Source organism: Brassica rapa, chromosome A07 (genome assembly GCF_000309985.2).
Source record: "Brassica rapa cultivar Chiifu-401-42 chromosome A07, CAAS_Brap_v3.01, whole genome shotgun sequence".
In the NCBI taxonomy this organism is placed as follows: Eukaryota; Viridiplantae; Streptophyta; class Magnoliopsida; order Brassicales; family Brassicaceae; genus Brassica; species Brassica rapa.
The window spans coordinates 2,131,919-2,148,790 of record NC_024801.2 but is presented as its reverse complement, the minus strand read 5'-3'; the positions used below and the strand labels follow the sequence as shown (position 1 = coordinate 2,148,790).

At 33.7% G+C, this 16,872-nt stretch overlaps 2 protein-coding genes and 1 long non-coding RNA gene across 5 annotated transcripts; 1 reads left to right on the top strand and 2 right to left on the bottom strand.

Moving 5' to 3' along the window:
- Positions 1-190: 190 nt before the first annotated feature.
- LOC103828450 (protein HEAT-INDUCED TAS1 TARGET 4) lies at positions 191-3,576 on the bottom strand. Its single transcript, XM_009104052.3, has 4 exons — positions 2,558-3,576; positions 1,733-1,811; positions 1,227-1,657; positions 191-1,147 (listed from the first exon to the last, which is right to left on the bottom strand). Exons 1-4 carry the CDS (start codon positions 2,717-2,719, stop codon positions 884-886), a joined length of 936 nt encoding a protein of 311 aa, XP_009102300.2. The 5' UTR covers positions 2,720-3,576; the 3' UTR covers positions 191-883.
- Positions 3,577-4,240: 664 nt separating this feature from the next.
- On the bottom strand, positions 4,241-14,045 carry LOC103828448. Of its 2 annotated transcripts, none has more exons than XR_004449372.1 (4): positions 13,724-14,045; positions 13,161-13,567; positions 11,037-12,703; positions 4,241-10,886 (listed from the first exon to the last, which is right to left on the bottom strand). It is a non-coding gene; the product is annotated as an uncharacterized LOC103828448 (long non-coding RNA). The 2 variants fall into 2 exon arrangements; XR_625289.3 differs by lacking the exon at positions 4,241-10,886 and having other exon boundaries at positions 12,000-12,703; positions 13,161-13,340; positions 13,478-13,567; positions 13,724-13,999.
- On the top strand, positions 14,028-15,761 carry LOC103828447 (vacuolar-sorting receptor 2-like). Of its 2 annotated transcripts, XM_033275409.1 has the most exons (5): positions 14,028-14,051; positions 14,128-14,700; positions 14,822-14,888; positions 14,989-15,117; positions 15,204-15,761. In XM_033275409.1, the coding sequence occupies exons 2-5, from the start codon at positions 14,674-14,676 to the stop codon at positions 15,347-15,349; spliced, it is 369 nt and encodes a 122-aa protein (XP_033131300.1). In that variant the 5' UTR covers positions 14,028-14,051; positions 14,128-14,673; the 3' UTR covers positions 15,350-15,761. The 2 variants fall into 2 exon arrangements, 1 of the variants encoding a protein (XP_033131300.1); XR_004449371.1 differs by having other exon boundaries at positions 14,128-14,211; positions 14,292-15,117; positions 15,204-15,757.
- The last annotated feature ends 1,111 nt before the right edge of the window (positions 15,762-16,872 follow it).

The following is a 16,872-nucleotide window of genomic DNA, read 5'->3' as shown; positions in this document are numbered from 1 at the left end:
TTTAAATGTGGCTGGTCGTTCGCTTCTCTCATGTCACAATAACTTTTTTTTTTTTTTTTACAATAAAGTTAAATTAAGTAAACAAAAAGGAAATTCTAGTTAAACTTAAACCTAAATTTATCACCTTTTTTCGTTACTGTTACCATAAAGCTCTAAAGTCTAAACATATCCTTAATTAATATCATCTTCCTAATTCCTATAATCCTATTACTTGAATCGTCTATTTTCTTCTGCAATTGTAAACTGAATTGTCATCTCCTCTAGTCCTCTTCTTCTTCTTGACCCATCGTGGTAAATTCATTATTTCATACTTATGTAATAGAATTTTGTTTGTTACTTTTAAAAGTTGTCAATTTTTGGCGTTGTAGAGTTAAATACATAAATTAGAGTTGACGTGCTGTGGAAAAGTAGTCAATTATATAGTAATATAATTCTTTTGGTTTCGTATTTTCTATCGGCATATATATATATATATATATATATATATATATATATATATATATATATCTACTTTAATGAGAAAGTGTATCCCAAAAAATATTATACAAAATTATGGAACAAATCGTCACATGGAACTATTAAACGTACACCTTTGCATGTTCTATGGTATCTCCGATTCATTAAATAGTTTTATAAGAAAGTAGAATGCAATTAACGAGGGATGTTGATTGGAATCATTACTATCAAACGGTCTAACAAACTGATATAAAATCACAAACTTCTTTACTGACAGCACAAGAGTCTCCTAGAACAAGACTTTAAACATCAAACAAGTCGCACAAGAACTACTAGCATAAGGTTTTCATGATTACTTCACTTATTACATACCATATTGTTTTCTCTAGATCGATACTTACCACAAGATCATCTTAAGACCTTGTGTTTACTTGAATATGCAAGGGACGACGAAGTCAACGAGAAGACCCAACGGCTCAATGGTCTGAGACTCGTCTCCTTCATCCGCCAGCGCTAGTGTGGCAACCATGCGAGTCAAAGACACTTTGATGATCGAAGTCCTCTTCTTGTAGCATATCTGCACATTCATAACATCATCTCCCTCGAACTTCTCCTCTCCACATAGGATCACGTCTCTGAGTCCCACGTAACGTGATTCACCAACAGCACCTGATGGCCCAACGTAAACTCCCTGAAACACAATTAAGAAACAAAGATTATAATCAAAACTTTAATCATCAACTAATCAGAGAACGAGAGAGGTAGTGTACATTTCCAACATGATCAATCTCAGGACTGAACACAAGAAGCTTCGCTGCTATCAGATGACGCTTCGTCAACTTAATCGCGTCCTCAAGGTTCTTAACCTCGATCACTTTCCCTTTCATGGGCACACGAGGCATGAAATAAGCAAACGCAGGAACAGGGGAGACACATCCCAAATGCGCCCAGCTCTCTCTCTTCGGTATCCCTTCCTTGAAAGCGCACTCGAGGCAGTCCTTGACAGTGATCTTGGCCCGTCGCTGCTGTTGCTTCTCCATCTCTTCAAGCTCGGCCTCGGTCTTCCCCGGTTTCTTCTTGCGGAGAGCGTTGTCCACCAGGAACTGAGCCGAGTACTCGGTCATCTTACGGTCCAGATTGAGTACGTGCCTCGTAGCGCTGATCAGATTGGCTGCTACCGTGGCAGCTCTCTCAGCTGAATCTACACGGCAAGAAAACAAACCAAACATAACTATCTCACGCAAAAATCGGATCAAAGTTAGTCATTTGAAGTTACCATGCTCTTCTTTGGAAGCCATTGATCGCTGGCAGTCGGGATGACACTCGTGAGACATCTTCTGCAATTGACTTAATTCCTGCACAAACACGAAACTTGCAGACCAAAAAGATGTTACATTACACATTCTCCAAGTAGACCGAATCAAGAGAGTATTAAAGACTGTTGCTTTCAATCAGATTCAAGCACAAAGAAGATATATAAAGCGACATCAGAGAGAGAGAGAGAGAGAGAGAGAGAGAGAGAGAGAGAGAGAGCGAAGACATGGTTTCAGGTTCGATTTATGCATAAAGATCGCAACTTTCAGAGAGAAAAACATCAAAAGAGCAGCTTTAGACTAAGCAGAGTAGCATGACGACAAAGAATCACTAAACCGGAAGATGACTTCAGATCTAAGAAACAAAAAATTAAACCCTAAAGCTTCAGCAACGTTGCTTCATAATCAGGTCAGACATTCACAGAGACGATATGATAAAGCAAAAGCATAGAGACACTGCTAAGAAGCTTCGAAGTTCGAAGTTCGTTATTGAAGTTCGAAGTTTGCAAAAAGTTCGTTATTTTCCGAGAAAAAAATGGTCAAGCAAGAAGCTTTAAGCTACACCAGAGTAACATGATAGCAAAGGAACACTAAACCGAAAGAAAGATTCAAATCTAAGACCAAAACAAAAATGAGACCCTAAACGTAGATATCAAAGTTCAGCTTTTGTTCATTAGTTGCACGGCAGAGGCAAAGGTAAGGTACAAAGCAGAATCAATGGAGGAACGAAAGCAAGATAAGCGAAAACTAACAGAGAGACAGACGGCTATGAAAGAGGAGAAAGCTACCTGAGAAGGAAAGGAGAGTGACACTCGCAAGAAGATAGCGTAGTGATTTATAGAAAGTTCTAGAAACCTACGCAGACTAACGCACGGTGGCGTACACGGCGTCGGATTGCTACTTAATGGAAACGAGGCCGTTTGGTGAATGCCTTTTCCTTCTTTTCTCATTGATCAATGAGAGACTTCCAAGTCGTCAAGGTTAAACGACATCGTAGGCAACCTAACGTATTAATTACAAATACATTACAAATTACAATGATATGTGACCAAAAAAAATTTATCTTTATATATAAAAGAAGGTTTATTCACTCCTGGTTGAGGAGTTAGGGCTTTAGAACAGTGGGAATGAAAAAAAGACTTCGGCGCGAGATCTTCTTCATTTCTAATTAAAGAATATAGTTTTGCAGGTTGAATCAACGAAGTGGCTGTAGTTTATAATGATTTTCACGTTATAGTCATGAATAAATCTAATCAAATTCGGTTAAGGCAAACATGTGTTGACTTTATTATAATGATTTTCACGTTATAGTCATGTACACTAACATACAAATCTCTAAGTATACTAACGATAAATGACATTTTAATAAGTTGCTTTAAAATTGGAATAATACATTGATATCGTGGTCACAAATTTGGAAATAACCACCCAGTTCATTGGAGTTTCCATATGTAGTTGACCAAGCTAATCGATATCCCTGATTTCATGCTTTGCAATGCATATATATCCTTCTAGAATCGTGCACTTCAGTAATTTAAACGAGAAAATATTTTTGTTTCTTATTGTGTTCATATTAACTTTCTCAAAGTGATCAAAATACGTTAAGATCTTCCTTTCCGTGATATCATGCTATAATTGTAAAATAGATTTTGATCCGCGCGTCCACGCGAGTGTATTTTTAAAAAAATATGATGCTATTTGTTTTTTATGTCACTATTTAGGGTTGAGCAAAAAAATCGAATTTGAATATTCGAACCGATCCTCATCCGAATAAGTAGTACCAAATCCAAACCGAAACCGAAATTGATTAAATATCCGAATTATTCAAAATTTTGGTATTTGAAGAACTGAAACCTAACCCGATCCTAACCAAAATATATTTATATACTTATGTATATTAATTATTTTTAGATTTTATATACATAAAAACATCCAGATATATATGATACTTTTAAATTTGTTTAAATACTTAAAAATATATAAAAATAATCAAACGTAAATATCTAAAATAGTTAAAATATACTCAAAACTCCAAAAATACTAAATAGTTTTTAATTCTCTATCCAAATATTTAAACCAAACCAATTTAAATTGGTTATCCAAATCCGAACCGAATCCTCAAAGATCTGAACCGAACACGAAATCCCAAACAGATCCGAAACGAACCCGAACGCTCACCCCTAATCACTATTAAATAAGCTATATGTGTCATCAAATGTTACAAAATATGTGTTATCATATAATTAATCGTATTTTATACGTACCATCAAATAAGTTTTTTTTATAATTAATAATATTTTATACGTACAATCATAAATAATCACATATATTATTTTTTAAATTTCAAAGTGAAATATAAAAACCATAATTGAAGTTGGTGTTTAAAATTGGGCTTTGTATTGTATTTTTCTTATATATATTAAAAATATTTTTATAATGGTTATTGGAAAATATGTTAGTAAAAATCAAAATTGAATATATGTATATTTTTGAATGAATTTTTTATATAAATCAATTTTAAATTATTATTTTGATTTGAATATGTATATCATGTAACATAAACCCATTACTTTTTAATATAATGTAACAGACTTCTAATTTTTTTAATAGCATAAAGTCATTACTTTTTTTCATAACTTACTGTTATCCATATTTCCAAACAACACTATTTTTTTTAACTGCTATATATGTTGCCAAACAAAAGCTTAAAGTACTTCTACTTTAATAAGATAGATTTAAAGTAAAGATACTCACAATTAATACGATATATTCATTAATTATTGAAAGTTTATGTTTGTACTATAAATTAGTAATATTGAGACTTACAAATTATATTAATTTATAGAGATATTAATTTACAAAAATTTCATTTTTAGATTTATTTCTATTTTTGAATATTTTTATTAATAAAATAAGAAAATATTTGATTTTACCGTATTTAAATTGTTTAAATTGTAGAAATTTAACTTTCATATTATTTTATTATCTTATTTGGTGTATATTTTTATGTTTCATAGAATTGTTATGTGGTTTTAGATATAATTTTAAGTTTGTATTTATATAAAATATATATAGGGAGAGAGATTATACTTATATAAAATATATATAGAGATAGATTATTAATTTATAATTTTAATGAGACTGTACATTTACATAGAATTGTTAAAAATATTATTATTTTATTATTTTATCAATTTATGTACGAAATTTATTAATTTACAGAGATTATTAATTTATGAAATATTAATTTATAGAGGGTTTAAAGTATAAACCATTCAATATTGTATCCAGAGAAGCATTCCAAGTTACGATACACAAATTTTTTTTATTGAATCAAACCCTTTGTATTCGCAATGGCAATCAAACTTTTTTACTTAATCAAAATTGTTTTTCTTTGACTTCCAAGTTGGGAGTTTTTTTTTTTTTTTCAAACCAAGTTGGGAGTTATATTGAGGATCTTTACAAACTAGAAATCCATTAAAAGATATCCTCAAGGATTGAAACTTTGAAGACAAACTAAAGTAAACCCCTGTCTGGTTTGCAAGCAAAACTTAAGGCCAGATCATCTTACCACTGAGGAAGGTGAAGATAGCACATCGCTGCGGGAATGAGATTAAGGTAAATTGTTAATAGAGATAGTTTAGTTATTCTTAACTGTAAGTTGCTACATTTATCCATAGTTTATATAGCTTTATCTAAATACAAATTATTACTCTTCTGCATCCCTTGACGCTCATGATATTAGATACTTAGACAATCTAATTAACTGATAAAAAATATTTTCATATAGTAAAAGTTTTGTGGTATATGTTGAATTGTCATTTCTTAGGAAATTGACTTTGTCATTTTAGATGTTGATTTTGTTACTGTTAACATTCAAGTGAATCCTTTGTTTTGCAGATGAAGATGTTAATAAAGAAAAAAGTAAATAATTGTTTAAAGAGGGATAAGAGTTAGAAAAAATAAGAAGATGAAGATAATAAACTAGATAATAGTGCATATATAAACTGCATAACCAATTGGATTTTCTGTGAAAGCTATTTGGTTTAACCTTTTGGTTACTGTAGTTTTTGGTAAATTTTGTGAAGTGTGTCCAAAGTAAATTACGTATAGCTTCGGTGTTTCAATTTAAAATTATTTTATTTTGGTAAATCTAATTCATAAACATGATGCTTAACAATACTTGATTTTGATTAAAAGTTATGACTATGCATATAAGTATAATTGATTTTGTTTTAAATAATAAATTTTGATTTTGTTTTCCAATATTGTTTTACCATTTTCAGTTTTTTAGTTTGAATGCAACTATCTCACATGCCTTTCATATCAACATTTATATAGTATAAGATCATAATTTATTCTAATAAAATAATTATAAATTTACAGTTTTATCATCAAATAATTAATAATACAGTTATTTTAACCCATGCATAGCATGGGAAGAACACTAGTTATATATATTTCTGGGTATCATGGTTTGTTCGATTTGATATGTGTAAAGCTGTTTGACCAGATAAATGGTCCACAGGTTCGGGTACTCGGAAGACCGCGTTTCATAAAAAGAGGGACGTACTTTCGTCCGGTTATTTTAATAGTCAACCGGAAATTAGTATTTTTGGAAATTGCTTAAAAATAATTAATACTTGTTAAAAAAAATCTATACTGTTATATTTAAAAGCCTGGATGGAGGCTTTCTCAGTCTCACCAACGCCGCTCTAGTGTCCGGGAAGAGGAGGCTCAGTCAGCTCTTTCTTCGCCGGTTTTTTGGTCACGGAGAGTGGAGGCTTACTAAGCTCCGCCCTGCCGTCTTAGAACCCTAGGTCTTTTGGGTGTGGTGAAGGTTTCGAGGTTGTGAAGGTTGAGGTGTTTCGTGGGTCAGCTATGGACCCGTTGGTCGCAGCGGTTGAGATCTCAAGAAGAAGATCTCCGGCGACGGTTACGAGTGGTGATGAGGAGGATAGCGGTGGGTCACGTTTTGCTTGTCTAGGGTTTCCGGTGATGCATTGGCGGATGAGATTTCGTTCAACGTTTGAACTCTCCGTCGAGAAGACAAGGCGGCGTAGATGACCGATGATGTCGCGGATGCTCTGTAGTCTCGGAGCTCCGGCGAAAAGTGGCTACGGTGGTAAGCGTCGGTGGCTGTGAGAGGATGGTGCGTCGAAGTCGAGGCGGACGACACGTGGCGAGCTGATTAGCCAGATTCTTACGCGTGGTTTAGCTCGGCCTCCTTCACGCGATCCAGATCAAGCCCGACGGTGTGGTTTTTGGGCCTTGGGCCATGTCTCTTTGATTGGGCTTCGGCCGTTTCTTTATGCTTGTTGCCCGCTAGGTGGCTGGGTTTTTTTGGGTTGTGCTCTGTTGTATTTGGGCTTCGGCCGTGGGCTTGGCCCATTTGATCAATAAAATAACAATTTGGGAAAAAAAAAAAAAAAAATATATTTAAAAGCCTACTAGGCTACTACCACTACTACACAACTACAAGATGGAAATAAAAGGGATCGAAAAGGCTTTCTTGGATAAAGGCATAACGTTGCTCAAAAGGGATAAGGCATATACAACTTTGAGAAAATGAAATATGGGTCTAATATATATATTCAGAAGAAAAGACCCATAAATCAGGTTATTAGCCCCAAATCGCGTCAGTGTGTTTATTGCCACGTCAAAACCAGGAAGGAGAAAGCGGAAGATATATTTGCTCTGAGAGTTAGTTTGACAGTTTCAATTTCCTTTTTTAGAGAAATTAGCACTCCTATACAAACATAACAGAGAAATGTATCTAAAGGGAAAGCGAAGCTAAAGTGAAAGAGAGAAAATAGAAAGGTTAGCCAATATTAGAAATCAAACAGAGAAATGTATCTATCGGGTGCCGTGCGTGCGTTTTCAGGCAAGTTTTTTCTCTTGACAACATTTAAAACAATTTTTTTTTTCAAATGATTTTTTCATATAAGATTTTGGTTTGTTCACAGAAAACTAAAATGGTATATATAGTGACGATGTTTATGATTGAAATCTAACAAGAGAATCCAAACTAAAATCTAGATAAAAATATATATAAAATCAAACTCCGTAAAACATAAATAACACTAACTAATGTATTTTATATATAAAATGGGGCCCTAAATATTAAGTAAAAATTATGGGGCCTAAGGCCATTGGCTTTTTTGACAAAGGGTAAGCACGGCTCTGGGATGATGATGATGAAGAATGTAAGATTATTTGTAATGGGATGGGTGATGTGGTGGGGTTCGTGCATGGGGATGTTCGTGGTTGAGAAGAATAGCCTGCGAGTGACTTCAGCCGAGTTCATCAGAGGAATTTATGAATGCGCCCTTGGCAACTTTGGTGTTCCTCAGTACGGCGGAAGCATGTCTGGCTCTGTGGTTTACCCCAAAGCTAACCAGAAGGCTTGCAAGAACTTTGAGGATTTCGACATCTCTTTCATATCTAGAGTTGCTGGACTGCCCACATTCGTTCTCGTCGATCGAGGAGGTCCCCCATTCCTTTCTCTCTTTTTGATTTACATGAAAACTAGGATGACTTGCTATGCAAGGAACCCATGACTCAGTTATTTGTTGTGATTTTGGCCCCTCCCCCAGATTGTTACTTCACCTTAAAGGCCTGGAACGCGCAACGAGCTGGTGCTGCGACAATATTGGTGGCGGATAACAGGCCGGAGCCACTCATCACCATGGACGCCCCAGAGGACGAAACAGCAGATGCGGAATACCTGCTGAACATCACGATTCCTTCAGCGCTGTTGAGCAGATCTCTAGGGAGCACCATCAAAACGGCCATAGATCAAGGAGTACCCGTCCGTATAAGTCTGGACTGGCGGGAGTGATCTCCCTATATTACAGCAGTTTAGTATGCGGTAGTTACAAAACAGAATAACAATATGAGAATATTCTTTCAGGCTCTTCCACACCCGAACGACCGAGTAGCCTACGAGCTATGGACCAACAGCAATGATGAGTGCGGATCCAAGTGTGATGCACAGATCCGGTTCCTTAAGAGGTTCAAAGGAGCGGCTCAGATTCTCGAGAAAGGAGGTATTAGAGTATATAGATGTTGGTTTATTGTGGTTTAATGTACCGGTTACGATTTGTGTAAACCGGAGTCCAATCACTATATAAGTGAACCAATGTACTCTATTTTCAGTTAATGAAAATAACAGAAAGTTCGTTACATCTCGATCATCTTCTTCACAGCTCAAACACTATTAGGAGGATACACTCGCTTCACTCCCCACTACATCACTTGGTACTGTCCTGAAGCGTTTCTGGCAAGCAGACAATGCAAATCGCAATGCATCAACGGAGGAAGGTACTGTGCTCCTGACCCTGAGCAAGATTTCTCCAGAGGATACAACGGGAGAGACGTGATAATTCAAAATTTACGCCAAGCTTGCTTCTTTAGAGTGATGAATGAAAGTGGAAAGCCTTGGATTTGGTGGGATTATGTCACCGACTTCGCCATTCGTTGTCCCATCACCCATGAAACACGAAAAGTACAACAAACAATGCGCCGATCAAGTTATTCGCTCCCTTGGTATTAACCAACTTCTTATTCTATTAAATGCTAGGGTCGGGCGGGAAGTTAGAAAAAATTATTTTATATGAATTTACATTAATTTTATAAAGTATTTTTAAAACAATTGTAGATTGAAAACGATATTATAAACAAAAATTAATAAATAGAATTCAGAGATCATGTTTCTATTTTTAATAAATATTTTTGGATTGAATTAAAACGACAGTAACTTTCATTATTCTATGAAGATAAAACTAATATAATAAGATTAATGATGTCCACATACAATTATGAATGATCATCCCAGAGAAATATGTTAATGAAAAACTTATATTATATAAGCCAAAACAACTTTTTGTTAGTGTGAGTAGCTTGGTCTTAGGACACCTGCGTTATCTTTTAACAGATGTGCCGCCCCAGCCAAACTCCCCACCTGACAATATCCTCCGTCCGGATCGACCCGCCGAAGCAAGTCTTGGGACGTAGTCAACGCGAGCTGATGACTCGCGCTTACTAGGAATTCTTCGTGTATGTTTTAATTAAGATGTGATAGTTTTCTATTAATGAAATTCATACTTCAACTTCCATGTTACTTTTTAAATTGAATACGGTCTATCGTTATTAAATAAATTTAAAATTTATCAAACATGTTTTACTATTAATTTAGAAGTTATTAATAATGTGGAAACTTGCGTTATGAATTAACAATATATATATAAATTAAATGATAATATTGCATGGACGTTTTTTTTATAGAATCCATGCTCGTATGTAATACAGAGCTTATGTTGCAGATGCGTATAATTATCTTGCAAAATATGTTTTTGCATTGATGTATTAATACTTTGAAATAAAACCGTTTACCATACAAAAAGAGTCATTCAAAATTTTCAAATATCAGAGTGTCGTTATTCAAATAGCTAAGTATGAGTAATATATAATAATATGTTTGCGCTATTGTATGAAAAAAAAAAAGAAGTTAGGAGCACTATTTATCGTGAAATCTATCGTGAAATCATGGACCTATGATTTCACGATAAATAGTGCTCCTATAATTATTTCTTTACCCATTTACATCAATTTATTAGAAAATTCAATTTTGCATTCACTATATAATATTATACATTTTATATGTATGTTCACTAATATACTAAAAACCTATCGGTTTATCTAGTTTTTTTGGTTTTTATGGGCTATTTTACACATTGAAATAAATAAAATCATTTTATTGTTTTTTCGACACATGTAAATCCAATTAAAATCATTGTACTCGGTTATGTTGATTTACATTATTTTCTCATACCGGTATGATCGGATTGAATATCAACAATATCAAAAGAGCTGTTTTTATGATGTATTCATAAGACGAAGAACACGACATTATTTGTATACTAAAATATAAAAGTATACTTTTAAAATTATTATTTTTAATTTGATCTGAGACCCACACGACAATATTCCCGTATGTTTATGAGTTACACCAAAATCCCACACGATCTCCAACTCCAACTCCAAGTTAATGAAACACCGCGTTTTGAATGCAGACATGTGTCGGTTTCTCAAGTCTCGAATTAGTGACGTGTCCGCCTATGTGGACAGCCTAGGAGGGAATCAAACCTAACTTTATATATAAAGATATATTGCTGTTTTAGAATGATTTTCAATATATTTTTACAATTATTTTTATAACTGCATAAAATTGTTTGTATAATCTTTTTAAAAATTATATTTGTAAACAATTGTTTCATATTTTTTTACTGTTAAGTTCCTATTTATTTTTAAAAGAATTATAATATTGTTAGAGATATTTTAATGGTCGTGACTATAAGAATGATATGTTGTTGATTTATTCTTAAGAGCAGTTAAACAATGTAAATTATTGTTCTGATATTTTTAAATTTTAGTTTTATGTATGGGTAGATATTCACGTATCCGATCGAGTTCAGTTTCTGTCTTTTCAGATTATGGGTTTATTAGTTTTGGTTCGGGTCCGGTTCAACGGGCTTGACTACCCATTTAAATTATGTTTATTTTCTTGAAACCCAAATATATTTTAAGATCTTCAAATTCCAAAATAAAAGTAATATACATATATATGTTATAATTATGTATAACTAAATGCATAAAACTATCATGAAAAATGGTTCGTTTCAATATTTGAGTGGGGAACCATTAAATATTTTAGTGTTTTGAGTTTTTTTACTGCTTCAAACATTTTAAACATTTTAAAATGTTTAAGCAGCTCCAAGTATTTTTGAGTATTTTAAATATTTTGGATATTATATTTTTAAATTAATTATTATATTTAAATATATAATTATAATTTAAACAAAATTTGGGTACCTAAAATATTTCATTCGTGTCAGTTTCAGTTCTTCGGATAAAAATTCCGAAACCATTCCAATATTTTACCATTTCCGTTCGAGTTCGGTAGATATTATTTAGGTCGGATTTTGGATATTTAGGTCGCAGAATATTTTGGTATTAGTATAGCTTGTACTTTTCCGTTCCGGTGCATTTTGTTCACCATCATTTGAGTATCAACAAACCAATACAAAGGTAAAACACCTCAAAAATGAAATTGTAGTCATTTCACTTATAGAAAACAAAGCATATTTTTGTAGAAAAAAAGAGAGTATCATTTGGTAAAAAAAATTCTCCATGTTTTGGTAATGAGTTTGTGGTCAGAGATTTTTAAGGTTGAAACCAAAAAGTGTAATCTTAAATCTCAAACTGAGACCAATATTCTTACAACTTTGATAAAAAAAAATACGAAAATCAAATCCTGAAATTTTATTGATACCGATGACGCATGCTCTTTTTTTAACACTGAATGATTCCTTTTGATAAATTCAAATGTTTCCATACAAAAAAAAAACAAAAAAAAAACGAATTAGGCAATGGCATAAGGGACATGAAAATGGAAATTCACCCTTAATCCCTTCAGACCATGCTAGTCAAGAGCTTCAGTTAGCAGATGTTGTTGTAGCCAACTTGGGCCAAACCTTGCAATATAAGATTGGAATATGTGCTCTCTCGTCACACTACCTGCAATGTCCATCGCTATTCTGTTTTTGGATACCGGAGTTTGAGCACAGGACCAACTCCGAATGTTACCAAGGTTCTATGACACTTGAATGACACATGCTCTAGTTAAATAGAATAACGGTGATCCTTAGAATAGTCCCAGATCCATCGTCTCCATGTCACTGGTCGACGAACCATTCCACATCTTTTCAATCCATCGCATTCTTCTTCTTCTCCATGCCGACATGGTCTTCATGACCACCACCAGCGCGACCCCCTCCTTTGCCACCGTGATCACCACCGCGACCCCCTCCTCTGCCACAGTGATCACCACCGCTTCTGGAAATACTATTTAACTTTTTAGCGAGTAAAACTATCTGCACAATATCATTGGCGAAAGTGTATTTTGTTAATACATAATAAACTCCAGATGTTTCATATGTTTGGAATTTTGTTATCATGTCAACCAATTTATTTGAGCATGGTAAAGGCATAGTCATACTTGTGAATAAAAACAGACCAATGAATTCAAGAAAGCAGCTGAGTTGGAGTGAGACAAAAACTTATTATTTCCAATATTCTCTTTATTATTTCTGTCCGTAAGACAAAAACGTTTGACCAAGATCAAGAGAAATATTTTTCAAGAGACTATCGCTTATGCTTTTTGCGACAATATAGAAGACATAGGAAAAAACAGTAATGAATTAAAAGAATAGCTTTACTTGGAAGAGCAGTAGCAGTAACCTCTGTTCACAACTAAATATTGTAGGAAGTAGATTGATTGATACTGAAGCAATGAAGTAATGGCTCAAAAGGGATTTGATGAAAACTTACAGTTTTGACATCAGTGATGTGAATGAGCAATATGGCTATCACAGCAACACTGGTACCAGCGAAGAAAAAGAAACCAAAGCCATGAGCACAGCCAGTGGAAACTCTGAAAGTACTCTCGATATTCAGTGGTCTTCCAAGATAGCCTGACCGACTAACAGCTTAGCTGATTTCATTATATTCCTGCAAAAGCAATTGTCCTCAGAGTATATATACATCTAGTTAACATCTTAATCAGACTGAAAACATCATCTATATTAATAGAAAAAACAGAATCATCTGTTCCAGAAATCTGATGGAGAGAATTAGATAGACCCAACCTTTATGGGAACAATTGGATGTACAGATGAATATGAACATTTTGGGTCTTGATGGATCATGTGAACCTATAGAGCTACGATCCTGGATTCCTGCGAACAACAAAAACCCATAAGAGAAAAGAGAGAGAATAGCTGCCAGCCTTCAAATCAGTAAGAAAGATCGATGAATACGCCATTAAACAGGAAAATAAGATTCTAGTTTTTTTAATGAATTGAGAAGATGACATTTGGGAGATGAGGTCTGACCTTTTTATAGGAGGATAAACACCCTAAGAGGAATACGAAACATTGAATGTTTGATTGTGGTAGCTGTGGGTCAAAGGAGTAAATTGCTTCTTAATGGCGATGAACTGATGAATCCGTAACGTCTTGGAGGAGACGAATCTAAGACGAACCGGCACGAACGAAACTTAATCCAGGGTCTTATAAAAAAAAAACTGAGCCCTCTCTCTCTCTTTTCACAAATGTAAGTCTTCTAACTATTAATTCCTAATTTTGTTCAAGGTTGGGAAAGGTTCGCGAGGAGATGTGACAATACTACCAACTATTATGATAAACAACAGACAATACAGAGGTGAGAAGCAAGGAAGTTCTTCCGTTTTGACATTATTAACTGGTTAGGTTTTTATTTAATATTTTTATTATCACAGGGAAGTTGGAGAGATCTGTGGTGCTTAAGGCCCTTTGCTCAGGGTTCCGCGAGACGACTGAGCCACCCATATGCTTAACCGAAGGTCCTCTCTACTTCCTGTACATATCTCTATTTGATATACACTAGTTTTAACGTATGGTTCTGGATTCTGTGATTGCGCAGACATAGAAACCAATGAGTGTTTACAAAACAATGGAGGGTGTTGGGAGGATAAGACTACCAACATTACAGCTTGCATGGTGTGTAAGATATCTTAACGAATTTTTCTTGTTTTGTTATAGTTATGCTACATATCTACGTATATGTTTCAGTAAAAGGAGTATCATTCTTGCAGGACACTTTCAGAGGAAGAGTATGTCAATGTCCCATTGTTGAAGGTGTCAAGTTTTTGGGTGATGGTTACACACATTGGGAAGGTAAAAAAATGCTCAAATGTATGTTATCATTAACTTGATGATATTTTTCACATGTAAATTTGGATATTGCAGCGTCAGGGGCATTGCGTTGTGGTATAAACAATGGTGGATGCTGGAAACATACCCAAATGGGAAGAACATATTCGGCTTGCCGTGTAATATGTCCATACCTCAAAACATTCCATCCTCTGTTTAAATATTCCCTCTCTTTCTATATATTTGACTTACAATGATTGTTTCTTACGTTTTATTTTTGTTGTTGTTGCTGTTGTTCAGGATGATCATTCGAAAGGCTGCAAATGTCCACCTGGATTCAAGAGAGATGGGCTGAAAAACTGCGAAGGTATTCTTTGGATAGATTATACATATGAAATATAAGAGCTTGAGCTAAAAACTAACCCCCCCCCCCCCCCCCACATGTTGTTAATGTGTTATAAATACAGATGTGAATGAGTGTGAAGAGAAAACAGCGTGCCAGTGTCGCGGCTGCAAATGCAAGAACACATGGGGAAGCTATGAATGCAGCTGCAGTGGAAGCCTGCTTTACATCAGAGAGCACGATATTTGCATAAGTATGTATTCATCACATAATCCTTGGAACCAGAAAAAGTGTCAGATCATCAAGGTGATAAAAATTAAAATTTTACTATGCATTTAGGTAAGGATGCAAGAGGAGACGTAAGCTGGGGGGTGATATGGATAATACTAATGGGTTTGGGAGAAGCTGCTTTAGGAGCTTACACGGTTTACAAATACAGAATCCGGGTATGCTTATTAGAACATACTTGTTCAATATTTGATTAGAGTTATATATATATATATATATATATATATATATATATATATATATATATAATATTATTTGAGAAGTCAGTTTCTTATGTGTCGCGCTCACGTGATGGTTGATTATCCTGATACCCTTAATGAATTAAAATTATTACATTTAAATACTATTATTGAAATTTTTATATATTTTCCTTTTTATAATTTTCCAAATAACATATATAATAAAAAAAGAAAAATTTATAAAGTTTTAAAAGCAAATTTAAAAACAAAAATATATATATATAAAATAATATTATTTGAGAAGTCAGTTTCTTATGTGTCGTGCTCGCGTTAACTCTCACGATGGTTGATTACCCTGATACCCTTAATGAATTAAAACTATTACATTTAAATACTATTATTGAAATTTTTATATATTTTCCTTTTTATAATTTTCCAAATAACATACATAATAAAAAAGGAAAAATTTATAAAGTTTTAAAAGCAAACTTAAAAAATGAAAATATATGTATATATAAAACGAAAATATCTGTGTTTTTAATTTTTTAAAAGCAAATTTATAAACGAAAATATCTGTGTTTTTAATTTTTTAACTATTTACTAACAAATATTTTTAGATAACAACACAATATATATATAATAATTATCTTCTGATTTTAAAATATATTTTTAGCTTTTGGATAACTCTTATTATTGATTTATTTTTATCACTTATCTTATCTAAATAAATAATTGAAATATATTTTTAGCTTTTGGATAACTCTTAGTTTTGATATTAACTGCTCCAACTTTTAACATGGAAGCTCCATTGCAAAAAATCACTTCGCAAATAATAGTATAAATATAGATAATAGTTAGTCATATTTTTAAGAAACTTTGGCTTATTTGATGGTGATTAAATAAAATGTAACAGTGGATATTTTGGGTGGGACCATTTGTTGGAGCTGCAATTGCTGCATTCTACCACCAGTTCGTTTTGAGGGCTTCAGGTTCCAAGTCTCTCGAATCTTTCAGAAGCGTGCCAACGTTTAGATACTCTCTCATTTCCACCGAGCAGTTTCTGAAATAATAAAGATGATAATCTTTTCTGTATGTACAAATTTATCCAAATCAGTTTCAGTTTGTTATCTTTATTTGTGTGTTTACTACTTGCTCTTTTCTGCATTTTCATTGAGTGTAATTGTTCTTATTTTAGGCCAATGCCAAGTTTATTAAATGATTGGAACTGAAAATCAAAGAGGTTATGGTTAAAGTTGTGTGTTTCATGTATAAAACCTCATTACATGGACTGATCAAGATACCAAAGAGGAAGGAAACTTTTCTTAAGAAAAGTACTATTATTATATCATCAGACTACTTGTCACTATTATTAGTTGAATGAACAGAGCACTAAAACCAAGTAGAAACACACAACATAACAACTTCATTTAAAAGCACATACACATAGTTCGTAGTGGCGACAGCTTACTTTATGTAGAACCGTAGAAGCGCACAGTCGCTGGAGCAAACATCTACGACTTTGCTGTATTACATGAGCAAAG

Bases quoted from the DNA above. Each gene is read 5' to 3' on its own strand.
- LOC103828450 (XM_009104052.3), bottom strand. From the start codon at position 2,719: ATGAGAAAAGAAGGAAAAGGCATTCACCAAACGGCCTCGTTTCCATTA. The intron at 1,812-2,557 runs GTAGCTTTCTCC...GTGTTTGTGCAG, and splicing joins CACTCTCCTTTCCTTCTCAG to GAATTAAGTCAATTGCAGAA. The intron at 1,658-1,732 runs GTAACTTCAAAT...CTTGCCGTGTAG, and splicing joins GGCTTCCAAAGAAGAGCATG to ATTCAGCTGAGAGAGCTGCC.
- LOC103828447 (XM_033275409.1), top strand. From the start codon at position 14,674: ATGGGAAGAACATATTCGGCTTGCCGT. The intron at 14,701-14,821 runs GTAATATGTCCA...GCTGTTGTTCAG, and splicing joins GAACATATTCGGCTTGCCGT to GATGATCATTCGAAAGGCTG. The intron at 15,118-15,203 runs GTATGTATTCAT...CTATGCATTTAG, and splicing joins AGAGCACGATATTTGCATAA to GTAAGGATGCAAGAGGAGAC.